The sequence below is a fragment of the Oncorhynchus mykiss genome, chromosome 12 (assembly GCF_013265735.2).
Source record: "Oncorhynchus mykiss isolate Arlee chromosome 12, USDA_OmykA_1.1, whole genome shotgun sequence".
NCBI classification, from domain to species: domain Eukaryota; kingdom Metazoa; phylum Chordata; class Actinopteri; order Salmoniformes; family Salmonidae; genus Oncorhynchus; species Oncorhynchus mykiss.
The window spans coordinates 79,160,938-79,188,050 of NC_048576.1; the positions used below are offsets into that span (position 1 = coordinate 79,160,938).

At 44.3% G+C, this 27,113-nt stretch overlaps 1 protein-coding gene across 1 annotated transcript in view; it reads left to right on the forward strand.

Moving 5' to 3' along the window:
* Positions 1 to 1,000: 1,000 nt before the first annotated feature.
* slc9a3r1b (SLC9A3 regulator 1b) overlaps positions 1,001 to 27,113 on the forward strand; it is a 34,595-nt gene continuing 8,482 nt past the window's right edge. Inside the window, exons 1-2 of the mRNA XM_036938622.1 lie at positions 1,001 to 1,881; positions 25,053 to 25,223. Of these exons, the coding sequence (XP_036794517.1) occupies positions 1,375 to 1,881; positions 25,053 to 25,223 (678 nt within the window). The 5' untranslated portion in view covers positions 1,001 to 1,374. The remainder of the gene's footprint in view (positions 1,882 to 25,052; positions 25,224 to 27,113) is intronic.

The following is a 27,113-nucleotide window of genomic DNA, read 5'->3' on the forward strand; positions in this document are numbered from 1 at the left end:
ATTAAATCAAACACAAACAAGAATCATCAATTCCTCAGAAACATCACATAGCACCTGACCGTCAGCCTTTCTGTATACATAGTTTGAGATGATAGGCCTATGAGTGAGTCATCAATAAATTATAGTGAGTCATCAATATATTATATTAAGGACCTTACCATGCATTGATAAGTGTACCTGGTAAATGTAAGTAGAAGTAACAACTCTGCTGTGGTTTTGGGCCAGTGAGGTCCTTGCCGTTTAATATAGCGTTTCTCAAGGAGGGTCTAGGTCCCTTCCTTCCACATAAAGGTTTGCATTTCTTCAGAATTGCAAGATGGTGAGGTAGGCCTATTCAGAAGAGGTTCTGTCTGTCAGTGAGTGTGTGTTCTCACAGAGACAGACAGACATAGAGAGGGGGAGGGAGAGAGAAGGAGCACATGTGGCAAATGCAGATGTCTTTTCCTGAGCATAATATGTGTAATCTATAAGTAGAAAACATATTTCAACATCAGGAATATGCAGTACAGTGAAGGCTGCTGAGGGGAGGACGGCTCCTAATAATGTCTGGAACTGAGCGAATAGAATGGCATCAAACACCTGGAAACCATATGTTTGATGTTGTTGATACCGTACCACCAACCTCCTGTGATACAGTACCATATGTTTGATGTTGTTGATACCGTACCACCAACCTCCTGTGATACAGTACCATATGTTTGATGTTGTTGATACCGTACCACCAACCTCCTGTGATACAGTACCATATGTTTGATGTTGTTGAAACCGTACCACCAACCTCCTGTGATAACAGTACCATATGTTTGCAGAAGGACCACATGCATTTGTCACAACATGGCAGCAGCAGCAATAATTTTTGCGCATGCACTTGTCGATCATTAGGGCCAATAGCATGCATGCACCATTAATTTATGCGCCTCCCTCCGCCTGGAGTATTTGAGTAGTGATTGGTGTTACTATCTGTCTTCTCCACCTACGTCACTGACCTTTATAAAGTAGTCTACTGAGTTTAATTCAGTGTCAGATTAGAGAATAGTGTTTTGGAGAAAAGTCAACGCATACATATAGTGAGTAGAACTTCAGGTTTGGGCGACACATCTCGGGTTGGCATACATCCCCTGTATGCACAAAGTTTAGGAGTTGCTTTTGAAAGTGAGTTGCGACAGCGGGTGACATCCAGTCACCACGGACGGCGCCTTATAAACAGAACGGTTGGATGCCAGACGCTCTTCCTTGAGAACGGTAGAGATATTCCGGTTGACGGGTACCACTCGTGCTCAGCATCCCAAACTGAGTTTTCTTGGCAACTTCCAGCTAGTGAACGATCATTCTCACAAGCAACGGGTTGAATTGGTGAAATAAATAGCAGAAACTATGCCCAGCAAAAGCGAAGATAATCGGCCAAGACTCTGCCTGCTGGAGAAAGGGGACAATGGTTATGGGTTCCATCTCCACGGCGAGAAGGGTAAGACCGGGCAGTTCATACGGCTTGTGGAGCCCGACAGTCCGTCTGAAACTTCTGGGATTCGCGCGGGGGACCGACTAGTGTTCGTGAACGGGGAGAACGTGGAGAGTGAGAGCCATCAACAGGTTGTGTCCCGGATAAGAGCCACCGTGGGCCAGCTCGAGCTCATTGTTGTCGACCAGGACACTGAGCAACTGTTGAAAAAACACAAGATGAAGTGTCTCAAAGAATATGTCACGGAGCGCATTCCTTTACCCAGCGACGACGAGTCAGAAAGCGAAGACGTTAAGGAGAACGGGACACCATGCGGGACACCGAGAGAATCCACACCCATCCCGGAAAATAACGGAGAGCTCCATGGCCACGTAGAGCTCCATAGCCATGTTGAGAAAAAGCTGAGCATCAACTCTGAGAAGGTGAGTGTGCCAAAGTGCAAAACCTGAATAATCAATTAAATTCTTATTTTGCGTCATTGATGTAGCCTGGTGGTCACAGTAAGCTACATTCTGCAAATATACACTACAGATTCAGTTACAGTTTGCGTAATAGTACCACTGACACTGTCCTAGGGATTTCAATTAAACGAATGGGATGTTTTTTGTGATTCATCCATTTATTCACCAGCAATGTAATTAGATTATTTTAACTTTTCAGTCTCCTTTTCTATAAGTGCACTGTGAGAATAACACATGTTATGGTCAGCTGCAAAGCCCAATATTCCCACTCTCTTCATTGTAGCAGTTTTGGCAGAGATAGCAGGTTGTAGGCGAGTCAGTTGGCTGCACATTTGTTGTGGGTGGTGGTGAGAGGTATTGGGAAGGGGGTTTAAGAGAGGTAGGACAAACAGCCTGTTTCAGCCTCGAGTTCAAGTTAATTTGACAGTGAAGCTGCTGCACACCACACACATTTGTGGGAAAGGGCAACAACATTTTTTGTGTTGTTGTTCTGAGGTTTGACAAAGAACTGACACTTGACATTGGGGTTGAAGAGAAAGAATTTGAGGTTTACTGAAGCAGATATCTTTGAACACACCATATCCAACATATTTCTGGCGTCTTCATGTTTTCATGACTCACAATGTAATGCACCCACAGTGGAACACAAGAAACAAATCAAAATACACTTCTTAGTCCTTGATTATGACCTCCCGTTGTCTATGAAGAGTTTCATTCCAAAATGCTATATATCCATTTTCAGAAATGTTGGTAAAGTAGCTTTTATTGTTTAAAATAACTTATGAAAGAGATTGCTGTGTTTTTTCACTATCTCATCATGTCATGAGGTTGTTCATTGACATACATGCATTTTTATGGAATCTATAACATAATGGTTTCATTTCAGTCACTCTCAGAGAAATAAGTAGTACTGCTAGGTTTTACACAGTCACATTTAACAAATAACATTTTGTTTATTAAAGAACTGAACAAATGATACATTGGTGACATCAATATTTAATTGAGTTATTTTTATTATGTGAGATCTGTATGTAAAACATTTAGAATTAACATTGTATTCATCTTATCCAGAGCAACATGCAGCGCCTTACAGCCACATGCAGCGCCTTACAGCCACATGCAGCGCCTTACAGCCACATGCAGCGCCTTACAGCCACATGCAGCGCCTTACAGCCACATGCAGCGCCTTACAGCCACATGCAGGGCCTTACAGCCACATGCAGCGCCTTACAGCCACATGCAGCGCCTTACAGCCACATGCAGCGCCTTACAGCCACATACAGCGCCTTCAGAAGTGATTCACACCCCTTGACTTATTCCACATTTGGTTGTTTTACAGCCTGCATTTAAAATGGATTCAGTTTAGATTTGTTGTCACTGGCTTATACACTTTACCCCATAATGTCAAAGTGGAATTAGTTTTTAGACATTTTTTACAAATTAATAAAAAATGTAAAGCTGACATTTCTTGAGTCAGTAATTATTCTACACCTTTGTTATAGCAAGCCTAAATAAGTTCAGGAGTAAACATTTGCTTAACAAGTCACATAATAAGTTGCATGGACTTACTCTGTGTGCAATGATAGTGTTAAACATTATTTGAGAATTACTACCTCATCTCTGAACCCCACACATACAATTATCTGTTAGGCCTCTCAGTCAAGCAGTGAATTTCAAACACAGATTCAACCACAAAGACCAGGGAGGTATTCCAATGCATCTGCATCGCAAAGCGGGGCACCTATTGGTAAAAAATGTAAAAGCAGACATTGAATATCACTTTGAGCATTGTGAAGTTACAATGTTGAAGTTACATGTTGGATGGTGTATCAATACACCCAGTCACTACAACAATACAGGTGTCCTTCCTAACTCAGTTGCCGGAGAGGAAGGAAACCACTCAGGGATTTCACCAGGAGGGCAATGGTAACTTTAAAACAGTTACAGAGTTGAACGGCTGTGATAGGAGAAAACGGTGGATGGATCAGAAACATTGTAGTTACTCTACAATGCTAACCTAACTGAGTCAAAAGAAGAAACCGGTTTGCAACAAGGCACTAAAGTAATACTGCAAAAAATGTGACAAAGCAAATTTTGTTCTGAATACAAACTATTATGTTTGGAGCAAATCCAATACAACACATTACTGTGTACCACTTTCCATATTTTCAAGCATAGTTGTGGCTGCATCATGTTATGGGTATGCTTGTAATCGTTAAGGGCTGGGTAGTTTTTCAGGAAAAAAAAAGAAAGGGAATGGAGATAAGCACAGGCAAAATCCTGGAGGAAATGTAGTTCAGTCTGCTTTCCACCTGACACTGGGAGTTTAATTCACATTTCAGCAGGACGATAACCTTATAGCACAAGGTCAAATCTACACTGGAATTGTTTACCAAGAAGACAGTGAATATTCCTGAGTGGCTTAAATCCTGAGTTACTTAAATCTGCTTAAATCTATGGCAGGACCTGACAATGGTTGTTTAGCAATGATCACCAATCATTGATCTTGAATAATTTTGAAAATAATGGGCCAATGTTGCACAATACAGGTGTGGAAAGCTATTAGAGAATTACCCAGAAAGACTGCTGTAATCGCTGCCAAAGGTGATTCTAAAATGTATTGACTCAGTGGTTTGAATACTTATCTGAAGAAGATATATTCTTGTTTTATTTTTCATATTTTCTTTGTACAAATGTTAGGATTTTTCTTCCACTTTGACATTAGAGTATTTTGTGCAGATCATTGACACACAAAAAAAAACAATTCAATCAATTTTAATACCATTTTGTAACACAACAAAATGTGGAAAAAGTCCAGGGGTGTGAATTCTTTCAGAAGGCACTATATCACAGTCAAATACACAGTTTACAAACATTCCAACTAAACAATGGATATATAGTCGTGACCAAAGGTTTTGAGAATTAGACAAATATTAATTTTCACAAAGTCTGCTGCCTCAGTTTGTATGATGGTAATTTGCATATACTCCAGAATGTTATGAAGAGTGATCAGATGAATTGCAATTAATTGCGAAGTCCCTCATTGCCATGCAAATGAACTAAATCCCCTAAAAACATTTCCACTGCATTTCAGCCCTGCCACAAAAGGACCAGCTGACATCATGATCATGTCAGTGATTCTCTCGTTAACACAGGTGTGAGTGTTGACGAGGACAAGAATGGAGATCACTCTGTCATGCTGATTGAGTTCAAATAACAGACTGGAAGCTTCAAAAGGAGGGTGGTGCTTGGAATCATTGTTCTTCCTCTGTCAAGCATGGTTACCTGCAAGGAAACACGTGCAGTCATCATTGCTTTGCACAAAAAGGGCTTCACAGGCAAGGATATTGCTGCCAGTAAGATTGCACCTAAATCAACCATTTATCGGATCATCAAGAACTTTAAGGAGAGCGGTTCAATTGTTGTGAAGAAGGCTTCACGGCGCCCAAGAAAGTCCAGCAAGCGACAGGACCGTCTCCTAAAGTTGATTCAGCTGTGGGATCGGGGCACCACCAGTACAGAGCTAGCTCAGGAATGGCAGCAGGCAGGTGTGAGTGCATCTGCACGCACAGTGAGGCAAAGACTTTTGGAGGACTCTCAAATGCTCTTCAAATGCTCCTCAAGAAGGGCAGCAAAGAAGTCACTTCTCTCCAGGAAAAACATCAGGGACAGACTGATATTCTGCAAAAGGTACAGGGATTGGACTGCTGAGGACTGGGGTAAGGCCATTTTCTCTGATGAATCCCCTTTCCGATTGGTTGGGGCATCTGGAAAAAAGCTTGTCCGGAGAAGACAAGGTGAGCGCTACCATCAGTCCTGTGTCATGCCAACATTAAAGCATCCTGAGACCATTCATGTGTGGGGTTGCTTCTCAGCCAAGGGAGTGGACTCACTCACAATTTTGCCTAAGAACACAGCCATGAATAAAGAATGGGACCAACACATCCTCCGAGAGCAACTTCTACCAACCATCCAGAAACAGTTTGGTGACGAACAATGCCTTTTCCAGCATGATGGAGCACCTTGCCATAAGGCAAAAGGGATAACTAAGTGGCTCGGGGAACAAAACATCGATATTCTGGGTCCATGGCCAGGAAACTCCCCAGACCTTAATCCCATTGAGAACTTGTGGTCAATCCTCAAGAGGCTGGTGGACAAACAAAAACCCACAAATTCTGACAAACTCCAAGCATTGATTATGCAAGAATGGGCTGCCATCGGTCAGGATGTGGCCCAGAAGTTAATTGACAGCATGCCAGGGCAGATTGCAGAGGTCTTGAAAAAGAAGGGTCAACACTGCAAATATTGACTCTTTTCATCAACTTCATGTAATTGTCAATAAAAGCCTTTGACACTTATGAAATGCTTGTAATTATACTTCAGTATTCCATAGTAACATCTGACAAAAATATCTAAAGCAGCAAGATATGTGGAAATGAATATTTATGTAATTCTCAAAACTTTTGGCCATGACTGTATAGCGTTTTCTAAATAACACATTTGAATATTATATTATATATATATATATATATATATATATATATTTAGATTTATATATTTAGATTTATATATATATTTATATATATATATTTATATATATATTTATATATATTTATATTTATATATTTATATTTATATATTTATTTATATTTATATATATATATATATAAATATAAATAAATATATAAATATATAAAAAAAAAAATATATATATATATATATTTATATATATTTTAATCTGAGAACAGTAATATTTTACACATACATGAAGATACCAATAAGCAATCATTTCTAGTGAAAAACCGTCACAAAAAAAAAAACATGTGGATAAATCAACTCTTCAAATGCTCCTCACATTGTCCAGTAGTCGTTTCTCACTTTATTTATTATTTAAAGGGACGACATTTAGTCTTCACGTCCTCTTAATACCCTCAAGCTAACAGCATGCACATGACGTGGGTTCATTCAAACATTGAAGAAAAGAGGGGCACTCCAGAACATCTGTGCCCCCCGCAGTGTCCCGGATGTTTACCCCTGGGGCTCTCCCAGCCCCACTCTGGTTCCTCTATTGCTGTGACGTAATAACCCAGACTTCTTCACTGACACTGCACTGTCTGTTTGGGTCTTTGTGTTCCAATGTGCCTCTGAGTGAATCTCACTGCTGAGTGATTTGCTACCATAACAGTCTAAACAACAGTCTCACTACCATACCCTGCAGTGCCCAGCCATGACCAGCCCACTCATGTGTTGGACAGGATGCAGCCAGCCAGCCAGACACATGTGCAGCATCTTATGGGCTGCTCGAGGGGCTCCTATACATCCTGCATATCCTGTGTATACTATGTGTACTGGATACAGTTGACATGTTTGTGACTTAAACTCTTCCACTATTACACTTCCAATAAAGCAGTTACCCACTGTGCTCTCATTACATTAATCAATATTAAGAGCAGGATTTCCAACAGGGTTTAATCTCTGAATTTGCAGGGAAGGTATGGGGGTCATCTAAGAAACCTTATGAGAACCCTGTTTCCCTCACCCTTAACTTCCATGTTTCGTCCCAATATCCAAAAACACAGCAAATCCACCCCACCTATAGGCCCTGCTGTGTCCTGGCTGTGACTCTGAGTCTGCAGGGTAGTTAAATGCTGCGTCAGCCTCATCTCTTATCAGTGCTGTGTGTTAACACTACAAGGCAGAGGCCCAGTCAAGGGCCCGGTGACAGACATGACTGTGGAAGGTAGAGGACTTGTGCCACATAAAGGCACAGAAATACTGTTGTGCAATGTTGAACAATCTATCAGATCCCCTCAACAGCTGAACATGTTACAGTACATCAGACCACAATATCACATTAGTTAACTCTATAGACTAGAGCAATTGAAGCTCATGGAAAAAATGTACTGTGTATTAATGTACATGTAAATGTATTACTGTAAATACTACTTTAATGTTTGAAGGTTGAGAAGATCATAAATGGTAAGCCTATATATTGGAACACTGGCAGTGTCACAACTCAGGCTTAGACGATATTACTATGTTTCAGGAATTTTCTGCCTGCATCCTGTCCGGCATTCCTCTACCCTGGCCCATGCAGTCAGTGTGACATTACACACACACACACACACACACACACACACACACACACACACACACACACACACACACACACACACACACACACACACACACACACACACACACACACAGGGTGGTGAATACACAGCATGTTGGTTTAACAGTCTCACTGACGTCTTTAGCAACTGCATGTCCCTGTCTTTGAAGAAAAACAAAAGAGGGGACCAAGAGGAACGCCCTCTCCGGAAACCAAGGAGGAGTTGCCTTGGTTACACTGATGTGGTGTGTGCTATCCATGTTGAGTGTTGGTCTGTGTGTGTGAGAGGCAAAGTGAGAAACAGGGGTGTGAAGCAATGGAGAGGAGGAAAGTAGAGATGGAACATTTAGAATGCAATCGGGAATTGCAGTCTTCTCTGTTGTTAGAAACCAAGGACAGAGATAATCTTTCCAGAACTCTGAGTTTGATTGTCTATTCCTTCTCTGATAGCCATTTACGTGGCCACTGCACACACAACAAGCCATTGGATTCAAAGGGCTTTCTCTGTTTTCCCTGCAGTAAAATGTAACCACCATTGTAAAATGCAGTGGAGTGGGGAGGGATGCAGTAAACCAGCACACAAGTCACAACAGGTTATATTTTGGCTGCCCTTATTACACCGTTAATAGATTTAGGTGCGTCTTGTCATACTGGCTGGATCCTATGGGATCTGTCATTAAAGCCACTCTAAACATCTGATAAAATATGAAAATAAGGGTGTGAAGCATGCCTTGAGTTAAGCCTCTAAGTGAATTTTCTATCCACAGTATCTATCTTATCTGTTGTGTTGTTATTGTTTTGTGTGCGTGAGGCACCTAATTCCCTCCATTTGCTTTTGAGGAAAGCCCACATCAACCGAGAGGCTTTGATCTATTGAGATTCCACTGGGAGACTGAGGAGGATGCCAGCCAGCCAGTCAGCTTGGTGTTTCTGGAGTCCTCATGAATGACTGCCTGGTTACATAAGCCTGTTTTTAAAGGCAAATTACAGGAGAGAAAGAGTCCTCCTTGTGTCAGATGAAATCAACTGTGACTAGTAGGCTGAGAGTTGTGCTGTTCAGGGAGGGGCCGTTGTGTGTGTTCCATGTCTTGGAGGAAGTCTGTGGAGAACAGTAGCATAGAGATTTTGCCTGGAGAGCAGCAACATGCAGACAGGCCTGTTGCCACGTCCTGACCTTAGTTCCTTTTTTATGTCTCTGTTTTAGTTTGGTCAGGGCGTGAGTTGGGGTGGGCATCCTATGTTTTGTAGTCTAGGTTTAGTATTTCTATGTGTTTGGCCTTGTATGATTCCCAATCAGAGGCAGCTGGCAATCATTGTCTCTGATTGAGAACCATACTTAGGCAGCTTGTTTTCCCACTATGGGTGTGGGTAGTTGTTTTCTGTCTTTGTGTGTCTGCACCAGACAGAACTGTTTAGTTTTAGCTACATCGCAGCTCCTCGTATCGGTCGGGCTAGAGTGGGCATCGAGCCAGGAGAAATGATGCCGGCTCAGCGCATCTGGTCTCCTCGGCCCGGGTTATATGGCACCAGCCCTATGCACGGTGTCCCCGGTTCGCCAGCACAGCCCAGTGCGGTCTGTTCCACCCCGCCGCACTTGCCGGACTACGGGGAGTATCCAGCCAGGACAGGTTGGGCAGGCTCGGTGCTCGAGACCTCCAGTACGCCTCCACGGTCCGGTCTATCCGGTGCCTCCTCCACGCATCAGGCCTCCTGTGGCAGCCCCACGCACCAGGCTTTCTCTCTGTCTCCTCCCTCCAGGTGTTCCCTCCTGTCCAGCGCTTCCAGAGTCTCCCTCCTGTCCGGAGCTGCCGGAGTCTCCCTCCTGTCCGGAGCTGCCGGAGTCTCCCTCCTGTCCGGAGCTGCCGGAGTCTCCCTCCTGTCCGGAGCTGCCGGAGTCTCCCTCCTGTCCGGAGCTGCCGGAGTCTCCCTCCTGTCCGGAGCTGCCGGAGCCTCCCGCCAGTCAGGAGCTGCCAGAGCCTCCCGTCAAATCAAAATCAAATTTATTTATATAGCCCTTCGTACATCAGCTGATATCTCAAAGTGCTGTACAGAAACCCAGCCTAAAACCCCAAACAGCAAGCAATGCAGGTGTAGAAGCACGGTGGCTAGGAAAACCTCCCTAGAAAGGCCAAAACCTAGGAAGAAACCTAGAGAGGAACCAGGCTATGGAGTGGTGGCCAGTCCTCTTCTGCCTGTGCCGGGTGGAGAGTATAACAGAACATGGCCAAGATGTTCAAATGTTCATAAATGACCAGCATGGTCAAATAATAATAATCACAGGCAGAACAGTTGAAACGGGAGCAGCAGCACAGCCAGGTGGACTGGGGACAGCAAGGAGTCATCATGCTAGGTAGTCCTGAGGCATGGTCTTAGGGCTCAGGTCCTTTGAGAGAGAGAGAAAGAAAGAGAGAATTAGAGAGAGCATACTTAAATTCACACAGGACACCGGATAAGACAGGAGAAGTACTCCAGATATAACAAACTGACCCTAGCCCCCGACACATAAACTACTGCAGCATAAATACTGGAGGCTGAGACAGAAGGGGTCAGGAGACACTATGGCCCCATCCGATGATACCCCCGGACAGGGCCAAACAGGAAGGATATAACCCCACCCACTTTGCCAAAGCACAGCCCCCACACCACTAGAGGGATATCTTCAACGACCAACTTACCATCCTGAGACAAGGCTGAGTATAGCCCACAAAGATCTCTGCCACGGCACAACCCAAGGGGGGGCGCCAACCCAGACAGGTAGATCACATCAGTGACTCAACCCACTGAAGTGACGGACCCCTCCTAGGGACGGCATGAAAGAGCACCAGTAAGCCAGTGACTCAGCCCCTGTAATAGGGTTAGAGTCAGAGAATCCCAGTGGAAAGAGGGGAACCGGCCAGGCAGAGACAGCAAGGGCGGTTCGTTGCTCCAGAGCCTTTCCGTTCATCTTCACACTCCTGGGCCAGACTACACTCAATCATATGACCCACTGAAGAGATGAATCTTCAGTAAAGACTTAATGGTTGAGACCGAGTTTGCGTCTCTCACATGGGTAGGCAGACCATTCCATAAAAATGGAGCTCTATAGGAGAAAGCCCTGCCTCCAGCTGTTTGCTTAGAAATTCTAGGGACAATTAGGAGGCCTGCGTCTTGTGACCATAGCGTACGTGTAGGTATGTACGGCAGGACCAAATCAGAGAGATAGCTAGGAGCAAGCCCATGTAATGCTTTGTAGGTTAGCAGTAAAACCTTGAAATCAGCCCTTGCCTTGACAGGAAGCCAGTGTTGGGAGGCTAGCACTGGAGTAATATGATCAAATTTGTTGGTTCTAGTCAGGATTCTAGCAGCCGTATTTAACACTAACTAAAGTTTATTTAGTGCTTCTGTCAGTCAGGAGCTGCCAGAGCCGCCCGTCAGTCAGGAGCTGCCAGAGCCGCCCGTCAGTCAGGAGCTGCCAGAGCCGCCCGTCAGTCAGGAGCTGCCAGAGCCGCCCGTCAGTCAGGAGCTGCCAGAGCCGCCCGTCAGTCAGGAGCTGCCAGAGCCACCCGTCAGTCAGGAGCTGCCAGAGCCGCCCGTCAGTCAGGAGCTGCCAGAGTCCCCCTTCACTCCGGCGCTGCCAGAGTCCCCCTTCACTCCGGCGCTGCCAGAGTCCCCCTTCACTCCGGCGCTGCCAGAGTCCCCCTTCACTCCGGCGCTGCCAGAGTCCCCCTTCACTCCGGCGCTGCCAGAGTCCCCCTTCACTCAGGCGCTGCCAGAGTCCCCCTTTCACTCCGGCGCTGCCAGAGTCCCCCTTTCACTCCGGCGCTGCCAGAGTCCCCCTTTCACTCCGGCGCTGCCAGAGTCCCCCTTTCACTCCGGCGCTGCCAGAGTCTCCCGTCTATTCGGGGCATGCTGAAAGGGTCCCCAGTCCGGGGTCGGCGGCGAGGGTCGCCGCTCCAAAGGCGCCACCGAAGTGGGCCCAGACTAAGGTGGAGTGGGGTCCACGTCCCGCGCCAGAGCCGCCACCACGGACAGATGCCCACCCAGACCCTCCCCTAGGGTTTAGGTTTTGCGGCCGGAGTCCGCAACTTTGGGGGAGGGGGGGGGGGGGGGGGTACTGTCACGGCCTGACCTTAGTTCCTTTTTTATGTCTTAACTGACTTGCCTGATTTTCTTAGGCTACTGTAGCCTAGTGGTTAGAGCGTTGGACTAGTAACCAAAAGGTTACAAGGCAGTTAACCCACTGTTCCTAGGCTGCCATTGAAAATAAGAATTTGTTCTTAACTGACTTGCCTAGGTAAAATAAAAATACATATTTTAGGAAACGGGCAGCCACACCTTAGTTTGTGACTCGCTCTTTCAATCTCATTAGCGTAGCTTGCTTCTGTGGGAATCTTTTCCTGGGGCCTTGGCCAGCACATAGAATCCAGAAAGCTTAGACTGGTTTCCTGTCATTGTTGTTGTTGGAGGTAGAGAGAGTCAGGCAGACCCCCTCCCCCTCATCCCTCTCACCCCCCTCACCACTCTCATCCCCCCCATCCCTCTCATCCCCCTCACCACTCTCATCCTCATCCCTCTCATCCCCCTCCCCCATCCCTCTCATTCCCCTCACCACTCTCATCCTCATCCCTCTCATCCCCCTCACCACTCTCATCCTCATCCCCCTCACCATTCTCATCCTCATCCCTCTCATCCCCCTCCCCCCCATCCCTCTCATCCCCCTCACCACTCTCATCCCCCTCTTCTGCTCTCTCCACAATGAGTTGCCTCTACTGGTCACAATGAAAACTCCTAGTCTTTATTACTGTAATTTCTCAATTACTACAGTCTACAGCCCTCAAACTCAACTCTGGACCTCGAGCCAGTTCCACTGATTTTTTTTCAATAGTTCTAATCAGGGACTGATTGAGACCTGGGACACCAGGTGTGTGCAAATAATGATCAGGTAGAACAGAAAACCAGCAGGTTCCGGACCTCATAGGGTAAGAGTTGAGTACCCCTGGTCTACAGTATACACACAGTGTTGTTCATGCTAGTGGATAACATGCTAACTAACGTGGGCTGTTTAAGTCAAAGTCAAAACCTCTTACTGTAGTTGATGGCATTCCTTGTAACTTTGGTCAAATCTGGTAGACTAGAGCAGTGTTTCCCAACTCCAGGCCTCCATTATCTCTAACAGTACACTTTTTTATTGTAGCCCAGACAAGCACACCTGATTGAACTTGTCAACTAATCATCAAGCCTTCAATGAGCTGAATCAGATGAGTTTGTCTGGTGCTACAACAAAAATGTGTGCTGTTGGGGGTACTGGAGGACTACAGTATATCACTTATATAGCCCGATTACCCCATTGTTTTTGATGTGTGGTCGTGTGTAGGGCGTCTGTCTTCATGTGTATTTGCTCAATCACGTGTGTGTGTGTGTGTGTGTGTGTGTGTGTGTGTGTGTGTGAGAATGTTTGGGAGTCACCCTTTCCTTCCCTCCTCTTTGTTGAGCAGTGTGTTCCAGAGGAAACGGTCAACATGACAAGAGAGACAGGGTGGAGGTCTAAACACAGGGTCACAGGATTCATTGTGTTTCAATAGACTGATCCATTTATTTGTATACTGTGTGTGTGTGTGTGTGTGTGTGTGTGTGTGTGTGTGTGTGTGTGTGTGTGTGTGTGTGTGTGTGTGTGTGTGTGTGTGTGTGTGTGTGTGTGAGTAGGTTGTGCCAACTTGTGTGTGTGGTGTCAACTTGTGTAAATGTGTGTGTATTTGTTTGTAGAGGGTAAGAGTTCAGGAGCTTGTGAGTGTATTATGTAACTAACTCTGTCTTACACACCCCCTCTAGGCTCTACGGTCAGTCCCGTACATCTGTGTGTGTGTGTGTGTGTGAGTAGGTTGTGCCAACTTGTGTGTGTGGTGTCAACTTGTGTAAATGTGTGTGTATTTGTTTGTAGAGGGTAAGAGTTCAGGAGCTTGTGAGTGTATTATGTAACTAACTCTGTCTTACACACCCCCTCTAGGCTCTACGGTCAGTCCCGTACATCTGCTTCTCTAATAAGGGTTTAGATGCCTTAGTAGCCTTTAATTGTAGGCATCACATGGACAGAGAGGTGTATTGGAAGTCCCTCACTGTAGGTCACTGGGCTTCCTGCTCTGCTCAGTGTGTTCTGTCTCCAGTCTTGTCTAGGGCCCAGGGTGGAGCTTTGGCCATACATTCACACCCACCATGGCCCTCTTCCTGAGACCCAGTGGCTTTGGCTGAGGAGCGGTTTGTGTGTGTGTGTGTGTGTGTGTGAGAGAGTGGATGGTAGAGGGTTTGTAGTGAAGTGAACGAGTGACTCTGGCCCAAAACAGCAGCATCACCGTCTCTCCTACAGTTAAGGCCACGACACAGGGCCAGGTCAGGGTGGGGTGGAAGTGGACCTCACGAGGGGAGCCCCCTGGGATGCAAGAGGGGAGAATGCTACAACATTCCATTTCTCATTCCATACCCCTCAGGGTTCATAACCCCTCCTTGACAATGAGAGAAATGGCCGCACCCTCCGTCACCCGCGCCCAGCGATGACACCACAGAGTAGGACCAGGACAGACTATACAACACATACAGGCAGTGTTTATACTGTGTGTGTTCTGTCTGAAAGGGTTTCTATGGAGGTATGAAAGGCCAGGGATATAATATATTCTACCATCGTGGGTGTATGATGTTGGTTTCTGCAGTGTTGGTGAGCTTGGTTATGTTATCAAAGCTGACTACAGTCTGACAGCAAAGTGTGAGCAAATGTTTGTCACATGTTGACCATCCACAGCCTGAATGATGCCACACAGGATGTCACAATGTTCTCTTTCACTTATTCATCCCTCTCATCCTTTCCTAGCCCTTTTCCTCTCCCCTCTGAGCTAGCAGTATGATCTAATGTTCATCATTGTCTCTGTCAATCTGTGCAGTGACAGGTTCTCTGGGGCTGGGCTCAGTTGGATGTGAGAGACATTTTGTGTGCCTGCAACTCGTTGGGTGGAGTTCAGAGTCAGGAAGCATGGCCTCACAGATAAACCATGTTGACTCCTCAGGCCTGGTACCTGATAGGGTAGGACTAACACACTGATACTAACACACTGATAGAGAGCCATAGGGATGGAGGAGGGACAGCTGCTTTGGAAATGTGTGTCCTGAGAAGAGACAGAACTAGAGATTTGACTGAAAAGGATGTCTGGGGATGATGGGCACTTCAGTACCTAATCAGGGCACACCCACCCATTAGTGTTAAATACTAAAGTAATACTGTAAAGTATTTTTACTTAAGTACTTTACACCACTGGACAGTAGGGCACCATTGTTCACCCCTGCCACACTGACTGAAAAAACAGGTTTACAACAGTGAGTTTGTCAGTCAAACTTATTAACTCTCTCCCCTATAGGGGTTTGAAAGGGTCACTAAACTAAGCTCTTGTCAAAATTACACATGACAATCACGAGACTAAGGATTTGTCCTATTCCACTGAGTAACCATGGAGCTTTTGACTGTCATCTCTGAGGTTATTCTTTCACCTGATCAAGGGGTGTTGCTCAGCTTTCTACCACTTATTAAAAGCCCAGGAGTTAGAGGCCCTGTTTAAAAGTTGCTGTGGTAGCAGTGGGCTGACTGCATGACAGATCTATTGTATATAGAGGACTGCTGAGTGTGTGCGGAATGCCTGGGTTGATGATTTGCGGGGCGCGTGGCAGAGGAGGGTGCCTAGACATTGGACATTATCGATGGCACAAAATGCAGCCATGTGCAGCATGGAAAACTCTGCGAGAGCCAATGCCTTTCAGGCAGAGCAAGACACATTCTCTGTCCATTACAGCTGCAGTAGAATATCTCTTGTATGGCATTATCATGAATTATAAAGTGGGTGGTTCAAACCCTGAATGCATCGGACTGTATACCAAGGGTATGACAAAAAATTGCAATAATTACGTTGGTAACCAGTTTTATAATAGCAATAAGGCACGTCAGGTTTTTGTGATATATTGCCTATATGCCACGACTAAGGGCTGTATCCAGGCACTCCACGTTGCGTTGTGCTTAAGAACAGCCCTTAGCCATGGTATATTAGCCATATTCTTACTGCTTAAGAGTCTTAAGAGTCTTTTTCCTGGATGTTGCCCTGTAGTTGAGTCACTCAGAGACCCTGGCATTCTGTAGTAATAATGACACACGTTACCCGGCTACAGTATGATGATGTCCTGGTGAATACACAGTAGTTACACTTCAGTCCTCCACTGGCTTCACATGGGGAAAATATGAACCTGGCATCTGGCAGAGTGGCAGCCACTGGCATGGTGTATGAAGCTGTTTTCAAGCTGGTGAGGTGGTGATTTTGACAGCTGCCTTAGTGTTCCGTTAGAAAGGCCCTCTGTGTTAAATATGGTCAGGAGAAGAGAATGAGAGGATGGACGATGCAAATGGCCTGAGATCATTAACCTTTGAGATATTTTACTAGAGCTCATCATGGTGTTTTACAGCTCTCCACATCAGATCAGGTTTTTATGGGATGGCATCTCTGCTGTCAATCATTGACTCAGGTGCTGAAGAGACAGTGAAGCTCTCTTGACAGGGGTTTAGGTAAATAGTAAATATGGGTTAATATCTGGTAAGTATGAACTGAAAACAGCTACAAAAGAGTGAAATAAGTGTTCTTTTTTGACAGGTATGATTTTGGTTGGTTTGTGCCTCCCAGGTATAAACAAGGTCAGTCAGTTTTAGTGGCAGTTCTTTGTCAGAAGTATGTTTGAGGTGTTGCAGCTGTGTGGTGCCAGTTAAACAGAAACTGTGGTGATACTGTACCTTATCTGGCATATACTGCTTCCTGAGGGGGTTGTGTGTTATGGTGAACTGGGTTATATCATGCTCTGGGTGGGGGCTGTCAAATCTGTAACTTTCAGAAGAGATAGATTAAGAAAGAAGCATCACCAGCAGCTGCAGATAGTTGAACATCTCAGCCTTAATGATGTGGGTTAACAGTTGTGTGTAGATAAACTGTACTCTTAGAAAAAAGGGTTCTTCAGTTGTCCCCATAGGATAACCCTTTTGGGTTCCATGTAGAACCCCCTGTGGAAAGGGTTCTACCTGGAACTAAAAGGGTCTACCTAGTACCTAAAATAGTTATACAATGGTTCTCCAATGGGGACAGCCGAAGAACCCTTTTAGGTTATAGATAGCACCTTTTTACAGGTTTGCTTGTTGGCGTGTGCGTTGGTTTGTTAGCATGTTCAGGCTGGTTAGTTAGTGTGTGCAGTAGGCCTACAGTGGTTTTCTGGTCCTCCATAGAGTGTATGCAGATGAAATTCACATTCTACAGCGCAACAGCAGAGTCATGTCTTAATTGTAAATCTAACAGTGACTCAATAATCCGTGCCTTCTGGGAATGCTATAAATCTGGAAGTTATTTTACGGAGTTAGAAAGTTGACCTTCATAAGTATTACCATGTACATTTACTTTTAATCCATCTGTCTCCATATTTCAAGACATGGCGTATGGGGGTGTAGTGAGATATTCAATGGGTTGGACAATTCTCTTCTTGAAAAAACGTATATCCTTAAAAACTGGAAATCAACCAATCCTCCATCGTTAAAACAATAGAAAGGTCAATTGCTTTATTATGTAAATGTTGACGGTGCGTGGGCGACGAAGAGAAACAAGATGGTGCAGTTTGAGGCCATGAGAGGGATGCAGATGCTGGAGAAGGGGGTGTGAGCAGGTGGGTCTGGGTAGGTGTGATGTCATTGATGTTTGTGTATGTTTCCTATTGTTAAAACATTTATATAATAGGCATACACATTTTGAGTGTAGGCAAACAGAGAGAAGAAGTGTGTCTGTCTCGACTTGAGGTTAGATGCAATTGAAAGCCCGGTACGTAGCAGGAAGGAAGAAATGGGCTGAACCAGAGGATGCTAAGTCTCATTATCTCCAATGACCTACCTGCTCCAAAGGTCCCCTTCCTAGACTTGGACTGGATGACGATGACATGATGGCTGTTCTATTTTTGCATCAGGCCATAGTAAAACATCTGGCACAATTGGCAGTCAGGGAAAGCCTGGTTTTGAATTATGACTCAAATGCTTTTAGTCAGTTTCAAGTAAGACCCCAAGGTTTGTTAATGTGTTCGTTCATACTGAAAGTGTTCCACTTGTTCATATGAAACTAGGGCTTCTGGTTGAGCCCACGTGTCCACAGTCGTCGGCCACAGATGATGGTGATCGCAATATTTTTTTATTCCCTAAAAAGAAGATAGAGATGGTTCTTGGTAAGGTACTGCTTCTCCTCCCTCCTGTCACCTCCATATAGAGGGTGTTAGTGAGTCCCTCCATGAGAATGACAGAGGACATTTCCCATTATGGCGTCTGTTAGCGCACTGGCAGCGCCATTGATGCCATCTCCATTTTGAAGTAGTCAGTTTTCTTCTTCTACTACTTCAGAGTTGGTAAACAAACTGAAAGGGTGCATGCATACTGCCACCTGGAGTGTGTTGTCTGAACAGGTATAAATCCAAGGTTGGTGATTTACTGTCACCTGCAGCTATGGAATGTTTGCTCAGGTCCCACTTGATGACCTGGATGGAATTATGTGATCCTTCCTTAACTTCAAAATGGTGAAAGTCCTCAATAGCGCTGCCCTTGCGAAAAGGGGCTTTCCGGGCACTAGAGTCCTCTATCATTCTCTCTGGTGACAGCCAATGACCTGTCAGAACAGCTCCGACCACTGACTTACTGTAAGTCACAGCTTTAGAAAGGGATGAGCCTCTGTACCCCTGTGTGCCTCTAAATCCTCGTAGCTGTAAAACAGTGCTGTCACATTTGCTTGATGGTTTCGGTAACCAGCATGTAGAAATACCCATGAGACACCGTCGCTAATTTACACTGGAAGCGTAGTCAAACCAACTCATTATTGTCAGGCAAGGGGTGGGCAGGATGGAAAATGGCTTTGTTTTTTTCTACGTCTTCTGTGTGGTAGATGTGAGTGCTGTAACCAGTGGGACTGTAGGGGTGTGTATCTGTATTGTGTATTTATTTATCTTGCATGTGAGGAAGTTGACTACAGAGGGAAGAGTATGCTTCAGGAAAGAAGTAGCAGTTCCTGTGCGGTGCACTTCCCCTCATGATGGAAAAGGTTGTCATCTTCATCTCACTGCATGTCAAATCTATGCCTAAGCATTTCAAATAGTCCACAAAGCACAATACTTTCCCTTGCTTTGAAAATGCTTACTAGTATGGTTATTTCTGATGATTCAGGATATGCAAAACCTTGTCATTTATTCACATAAATGTTAATACTAACTGTGTTGTAACTGTTGTCTCAGTTTTTCTCCCTGTATTAACTGTTATTCATGAGGTGTTGCTTCTCAGTTGACCGGAGATATGTGGGACCACAGACCCCAGACATTATGACTGTTAGAAACCTCCTCATATAGAAGTCAACACAAGGTGATGTAGATTTGTAGGTGTGGGGGATAGAGATGAGAGCGTGGATATTCCTGAGAGGTCACTGAACTCAACGTGATTGGAGCACAAAGTGCCCATATGTGAGATCTCTGGAAGCTTTAAAGGAACATGATGTTTAAGGTTTAGGCTTAGAAACAACTATTCAGGAGTTGTAGCACACAGTGTTCCTATTTACAGTATATAATTACCACAGGAATTTTTCATTTCCTAAAACAAGATAAAGCTTAATATGATGTAATGAATTGAATTGAATGTTAACTATGTAATAGTTGGTCACCGTAATCTTCCCCCACCTGAGTGGTTACCATGACCAAACCCTTCCCTTTTAGAATTTGGAACCAGTAACAGCCTTTCCCGAGTTGGACTTCCTTTCCAGCGTTCCTCTCCCACATTCTCCAAATAGTATGCCTTGATAGAGAGAACTAGGTTCTGGGAACCATTCAAAACAAAATAAATAAAGAGTGAAAAGATTAGACAAATATTTCTGTCCTGAGACTGAACTCAGGTCACGGCTAAGCTTATCTAAAACAAATATTGGTTTCATGTGGGAGACTTTTATAATACAGAGGTAGACAGACAGTCACCCTCATTTTTCCAATAGCACACCATGGCATTTTCTATGGGTATTCCCTATATTCTGCCAAAGCTGGGTTGTGTTTTCTCCCATTTAGTGCCCAATGAATGTGACGCAGGCTATTGCGCAGGCGGGGTGACTGTAAAACTGTCTGTTTGGGCTGACTGTTTTAAAAGCTGACCACTGCAGGTGACTGTTGTTCTTATGGTATCTTCCATCCATTACTCCCTTCCTGCAGTGGAGAGGTTGAATGTGCACACACACACACACACACACACACACACACACACACACACACACACACACACACACACACACACACACACACACGACATGCAGTAGGAGTGAAGCACGGTTTCCTCCCCAGGAGAAGGCCCTGGTTTGTGTGTGTGCAGCAGATTCCACAGATTCCGTGCCCTCCCGGAGATTCTTCCCTGCTCCCGACACAAACTGTCTTCTGTTATCTCAGCCACCCTGCCATGGTCCCTTTCTGTTGGTTGGCAGGGACGCTCAACGTTGGCCAGTTGACCTCATCCTTCCTGGCTGTGTTCCGCTGTGAATGTCTGTTATTAAAGCTGCAATATGTAATTTTTTGGGAGACCTGTCCAAATGCACATAGAAATGATAGTTATAGATCTGTCATTCTCATTGAAAGCAAGTCTAAGAAGCAGTAGATTCTGTTCTATGTGCGCTATTTCTATGCTTCCCTTTCTTACATTTTATTTTGGGGTCTTTTACTTTCAGTTTTGTACACCAGCTTCAAATAGTTAAATACTATATTTTTGGTTATGGAAAATATATTTCACAGCGGTTTCGATGGTACAATGATTTTCTACACTATACCTGCTTGCTTTGTTATATTAACTGACATTAGGACTAGCTATTTGAATTTTAGCAACCAGGAAATGACGGAGCAATTTCTGCAAGGTCCACCTTAAGAGGAATAGGACTCCAATTGGACTGAAACAGATCTGTCCTTGTCAGACACTGGGCTTAGTGCTCCTGTAAAATGTGTGGTAAGACATGTGCAGTGGACAGTCAATGGGATCTACATACCAGAAGGACATCCTCAAGCCATGCTGTATTTTTCTTATCTACCATGACTTCCATGACCCCGTGTTTCAAGCCTTCAGTTTGTAGGACGCAAGTGCACCCTCAGTCTCTCTTCTTCATTTTGAAGGGAAAATCCTTTGTGGCGTACAGTTTGCAGTTTGCGTTTAATTATGTAGCAAAACAAGAGATTTCACACACCAAAAACAGGAAGCAGAGAAACCACTGTAACCAGCTTTTTCAGTTTAACCAGGACTTTGGCCTTTGGGTATAGAGGGACCACACCAAGAATTACTCAGGGAGAATTAAGTTCCAATTAATGTGCTTTTCCTGCATACTTTCCAAATTTCTCTTATTTCCTCTACTTTCCCTCTAAATATGCCTGTTTGGTCCTCATTAAAGTATTTATTATTTATTATTTTAATTTATTATATAAATATGTTGTGACAGTTGATTTTGATTTACTCAGTTTGGAATGTATATTTTATATGGAGGTCTGGAATGAAGAACATGGAGGAGAATCAGACCAGATTAACATGTCAAATGGTTGTCAGTTTCATCAGATGCATCAGGTACTCAACTTAAGTCTGATTGGCAGGATCAGTGTTTGGCACACTCCTGTTGCTCCCTATCCTCCCAGCCATGTTCAACTCTGTTCCTCCGACTAGAACCTCCTACAGAGACATGTAATGAATTCAGGGGGCAGTTGAGCCTCATTGGAGCTCTGGCCAGCCCCAGTGTTATTGTTGTTGTCTCAGAGAGGATCAGTATTTGTCTTTGACAGTGAGAATGGTCTACTGAACAGTCTAGTCTCTTCATGATAGACTCGTTAGCTCTCAAGCTGTTGCCTCTTGAGATGGCTGAGGGACCGTATGTGTTGTGGGGGAGGGGCTTTGCCTGGGCCATTCCTGAAAGCGGGAAGCAGGTGGAGTCTTCAGGAAGCCTGTCTTTTCCTGGACCTCTACTCCACAGAAGGAGAGGCTGCGGCTCGTTGGAAGGGGGAAGGCTTTGTGTGCCATTCCTTAAACAAAAGGCTTCTTCCGTTCTGAGTCTCAGTGACGACAGCACTCCACCCAGCAGCCTGTCCCTGCCCCCTTTTTTTACTCACTGATTGGACTGGCTAATACAGCACTCTACTCCTCCTTAAGACTGCAATCAACTTACATAAGACAAAGGCTATTGGTCATTCATGACTGCTCCGCTTTGATGTAGTGTGTGTGTGTGTGTGTGTGTGATTGGCTGATGGATTCTAGAATCTCTATTATACAGTTGAAGTCGGAAGTTTACATACACTTAGGTTGGAGTCATTAAAACTTGTTTTTCAAAACACTACACAAATTTCTGGTTAACAAACTATAGTTTTGGCAAGTCGGTTAGGACATCTACTTTGTGCGGGACACAAGTCATTTTTCCAACAACTGTTTACAGACAGATTATATCTCTTATAGTTCACTGTATCACAATTCCAGTGGGTCAGAAGTTTACATACACTAAGTTGACTGTGCTTTTAAATAGCTTGGAGAATAACTGAAAATGATGCCATGGCTTTAGAAGCTTCTGATAGGTTAATTGACATAATTTGAGTCAATTGGAGGTGTACCTGTAGATGTATTTCAAAGCCTACCTTCAAACTCAGTGCCTCTTTGCTTGACATCATGGGAAAATCTAAAGAAATCTGCTAAGACCTCAGAAAATTGTAGACCTCCTCAAGTCTGGTTCATCCTTGGGAGCAATTTCAAAATGCCTGAAGGTACCACTGTTCATCTGTACAAACAATAGTACGCAAGTATAAACACCATGGGACTACGCAGCCATCATACCGCTCAGGAAGGAGACGTTCTGATGTTCTGTCTCCTAGAGATGAACGTACTTTGGTGCGAAAAGTGCAAATCAATCCCAGAACAACAGCAAAGGACCTTGTGAAGATGCTGGAGGAAACAGGTACAAAAGTATATATATCCACAGTAAAACGAGTCCTATATCGACATAACCTGAAAGGCCGCTCAGCAAGGAAGAAGCCACTGCTTCAAAATCGCCATAAAAAGCCAGATTACAGTTTGCAACTGCACATGTGGACAAAGATCGTACTTTTTGGAGAAATGTCCTCTGGTCTGATGAAACAAAAATAGTACTGTTTGGCCATAATGACCATCGTTATGTTTGGAGGTTAAAAGGGGGAGGCTTGCAAGCCGAAGAACACCATCCCAACCATGAAGCACGGGGGTGGCAGCATCATGTGGGGGTACTTTGCTGCAGGAGGGCCTGGTGCACTTCACAAAATGGATGGCATCATGAGGAGGTAAAATTATGTGGATATTGAAGCAACTTCTCAAGTCATCAGTTAAAGCTAAAGTTCAAGTTAAAGTTTGGTCGCAAATGGGTCTTCCAAATGGACAATGACCCCAAACATACTTCCAAAGTTGTGGCAAAATGACTTAAGGACAACAATGTTAAGGTATTGGAGTGGCCATCACAAAGCCCTGACCTCACACCTATAGAACATTTGTGGGCAGAACTGAAAAAGCGTGTGCGAGCAAGGAGGCCTACAAACCTGATTCAGTTACACCAGCTCTGTCAGGAGGAATGGGCCAAAATTCACCCAATTTATTGTGGGAAGAAAGTTAAACAATTTAAAGGCAATGCTACCAAATACTAATTGAGTGTATGTACACTTCTGACCCACTCGGAATGTGATGAAATAAATAAAAGCTGAAATAAATCATTCTCTCTACTATTATTCTGACATTTCACATTCTTAAAATAAAGTGGTGATCCTAACTGACCTAAGACAGGGAATGTTTACTAGGATTAAATGTCAGGAACTATTAACAACTGAGTTTAAATGTATTTGGCTAAGGTGTATGTAAACTTCCGACTTCAACTGTCGGTGTCAAAAGTGTATTTGGAAAAACTGATTTTATCAATAATTATATTGGCCAATAGGGGGAGTATGGGGTTGTTGGGTCAGAGACATTGATTATGATTGTCATTTGTTTGGCTCCTGTTCTATATGTGTGCTGTATTTAACTCTGCACCTACATTTGAACATTCCCTGAGGCTTTGTAAAACTCTGTAAACAGTCCCCGTACTAAAAAAAGACATTACTTATGTTCTCCTACCGACGGATGGGAGTAGCTGGACTTGGTCGAGTTTTTTCCTGGATGACAATACAGTGCTATGTCTTCCTGTCATCTCAGAGAGGCAGGAGGACAGGGGTCACCTCCCAGCCTGCTATTGTCCTGCCCTGGGCTCACTGGGCTGACTGGGCTCACACAACACAGGGGCCTGGCCCTCAGGAACTGGCCCTTCCTCAGGCCGGGGTAGTGGCTCCATGCCTCCTGACTCCTGCCTTGCCCCTCCCAGTCCTCCCTACACTAACACAGCTTCAGTCACATGCTCTGTACACCCTCCTATTCTGTCAGACACCTTTCCTTCCTCTGGTGTAATTTTAGTCTGATTTGATCATCAATGTCGGAGTCATGGTCTTAAATGTAGCCTATTACTGCATTTCATACCATATCAGCATACTGGGCATATGGGAAGGGGAGGGAAGGGAAAGGGAAGGGGATATCTAGTTAGTTGGCGCAACTGAACCCATTCAACTGAAATGTGTCTTCCGCATTTAACCCAGCCCCTTGTCGTCCACGTCATCGACGCCTGGGGAGCAGTTGTAGTTGGGGGTTAACTGTCTTGATCAATGGCTTGGAGATTTAAACCAGCGATCTTTCGGTTACTGGCCCAATACCTCTAGGCTACCTGCCGCTCGATATTGGGATGTATTAGGTATTAATGGTGAAGGAAAAACATATTTTTGTGATTGTGAATCATTTCATGTAAGTTCTGTGAATGTGATTCATTGTCTTAGCACAGGAAGCCAGGAGAGCGGAAGGAGAAAGTAGATTCTCCAACAGGAGAATTCAACTAATGGTGTTTCATCTCTTCATCAGGACGTGCAGAGTGAGCTGAGGCCGCGTCTGTGTGTGATCAAGAAGGGGCCTCATGGCTACGGCTTCAACCTGCACAGTGAGAAGGCCAGACCAGGCCAGTACATCAGAGCAGTGGATGAGGACTCACCTGCACAGAGGTCAGGCCTGCTGGCCAAGGACATGATAGTACAGGTAACTATCTAGCTCACCTTTGACCTCTGGCATCATACTGTATTATTATTATTCCATGTATAGTAATAGTACATTACTATTGTTAGTAGTATTCAATGTACAGTACTATTATTACTGTATAGTAGTAAATTTAATAATATTGTATTAATGAAAATAATTATGTTTGTCATGCAAGCTTTTCTAAAATTACGGGACTTGTCTTTAACTTCTTGATGCACCTATTCCGTTAGCGGGATAATTTTCGTCAACATTCGCTGAATTGCAGAGTGTCAAATTCAAATTAAATGACTAAAAATATTAAATTTTCATGAAATCACAAGTGCAATATAGCAAAACACAGCTTAGTTTGTTGTTAATCCACCTGGCGTTTCAGATTTCAAAAAAGCTTTTTGGCGAAAGCATACCAAGCGTTCATGTAAGGACATCTCTCTCAGTAGACAAAACATTACAAACAGCTAGCAGCCAAGTAAGTAGTTTGGTCACGAAAGTCAGAAAAGCAATAAAATGAATCGCTTACCTCTGATCTTCGGATGTTTGCACTCATGAGACTCCTTGTTACACAATAAATGTTTATTTTGTTCCATAAAGAAGATTTTTATATCCAAAATACCTCCATTTGGTTGGCACGTTATGTTCAGAAATCCACAGGCTCAAGCAGTCACGACATCGCAGAGGAAAATTCCAAATAGTATCCGTAAAGTTCGTAGAAACATGTCAAACGTTTTTTATAATCAATTGTTTTTACAATATATAATCGATAATATTTCAACCGGGACTGTAGTTTCTTCAATAGGAGAGAGAAAGAAAATGTCTGCTCCAAGCTGTTACGCATGCAAAACGCTGCTGGCACCCAGCCATACAATGACGCAATGTGATCTTTCTTGCTTATTTTTCTAAATAAAAGCCTGAAACTATGTCTAAAGACTGTTCACACCATGGAGAAAGCAGCACGTCCAGGTTGGATTTTCCTCAGGTTTTCGCCTGCAATATCAGTTCTGTTATACTCACAGACAATATTTTGACAGTTTTGGAAACTTTAGAGTGTTTTCTATCCTAATTATATGCATATTCTAGATTATGGGCCTGAGAAATAGGCAGTTTCATTTGGGTACTTTTTTCATCCAAACATCAAAATACTGCCCCCTAGTCTCAATAGGTTTTAATGGCCTTGGCACAATTCAGTCATGTTGAAGTTGAAGTGTGGAGTGAGGAGGACTGTGAGTGGTAGTAACAGTCTCTGTGTGGGGTCCTAATCTCATAGGAGGGGAGAGGTGGACACTGTCACTGGGAGTTAGCTCAGACTGGGATAATCCAGCTTTGTCACTGGTGACTTGTCTGCACTCCACCACCCCAGTCTATCCTGCTCATTACTCACTACTGTAGAGCAGGGTGGGTGGGTGTGTATTGTCAGAGGTGTGTATGGCTGCCTGGCTGCCCTCATTCTACTCTAGCCACGTTTGTAAATGAGTTTCTGCTATTCCCCAGCAGCCATGTGAGACTGCCATAGAAAAGGAGAGAGGGAAGAGAGGAGAGTTGAATGCTTGAGACAGAGAGGGGGTTCCATTCCCCAGCAGGCCCCACACTCCCACCACCCACTGAGGACTGTATTCTTTCTGTTAAATGGACAGCTATTGTTACTGCCCAAGCACGTATTGTTTGGTCTCCTTCCTGGGACTGTGGTAGACAGGCAGGCCCACCCTATGACCGACACAGATACACACACATGCACGCATTACACTCATGTGCATACACACGTACACACCCACAGACACGTAATAATTAGGATTTAAAAAAATGTAACCTTTATTTAATTAGGCAAGTCACGTACACACACGCACACTCACACAAGATACTCACGCACACATGCACACACACACACACGTGCACAAA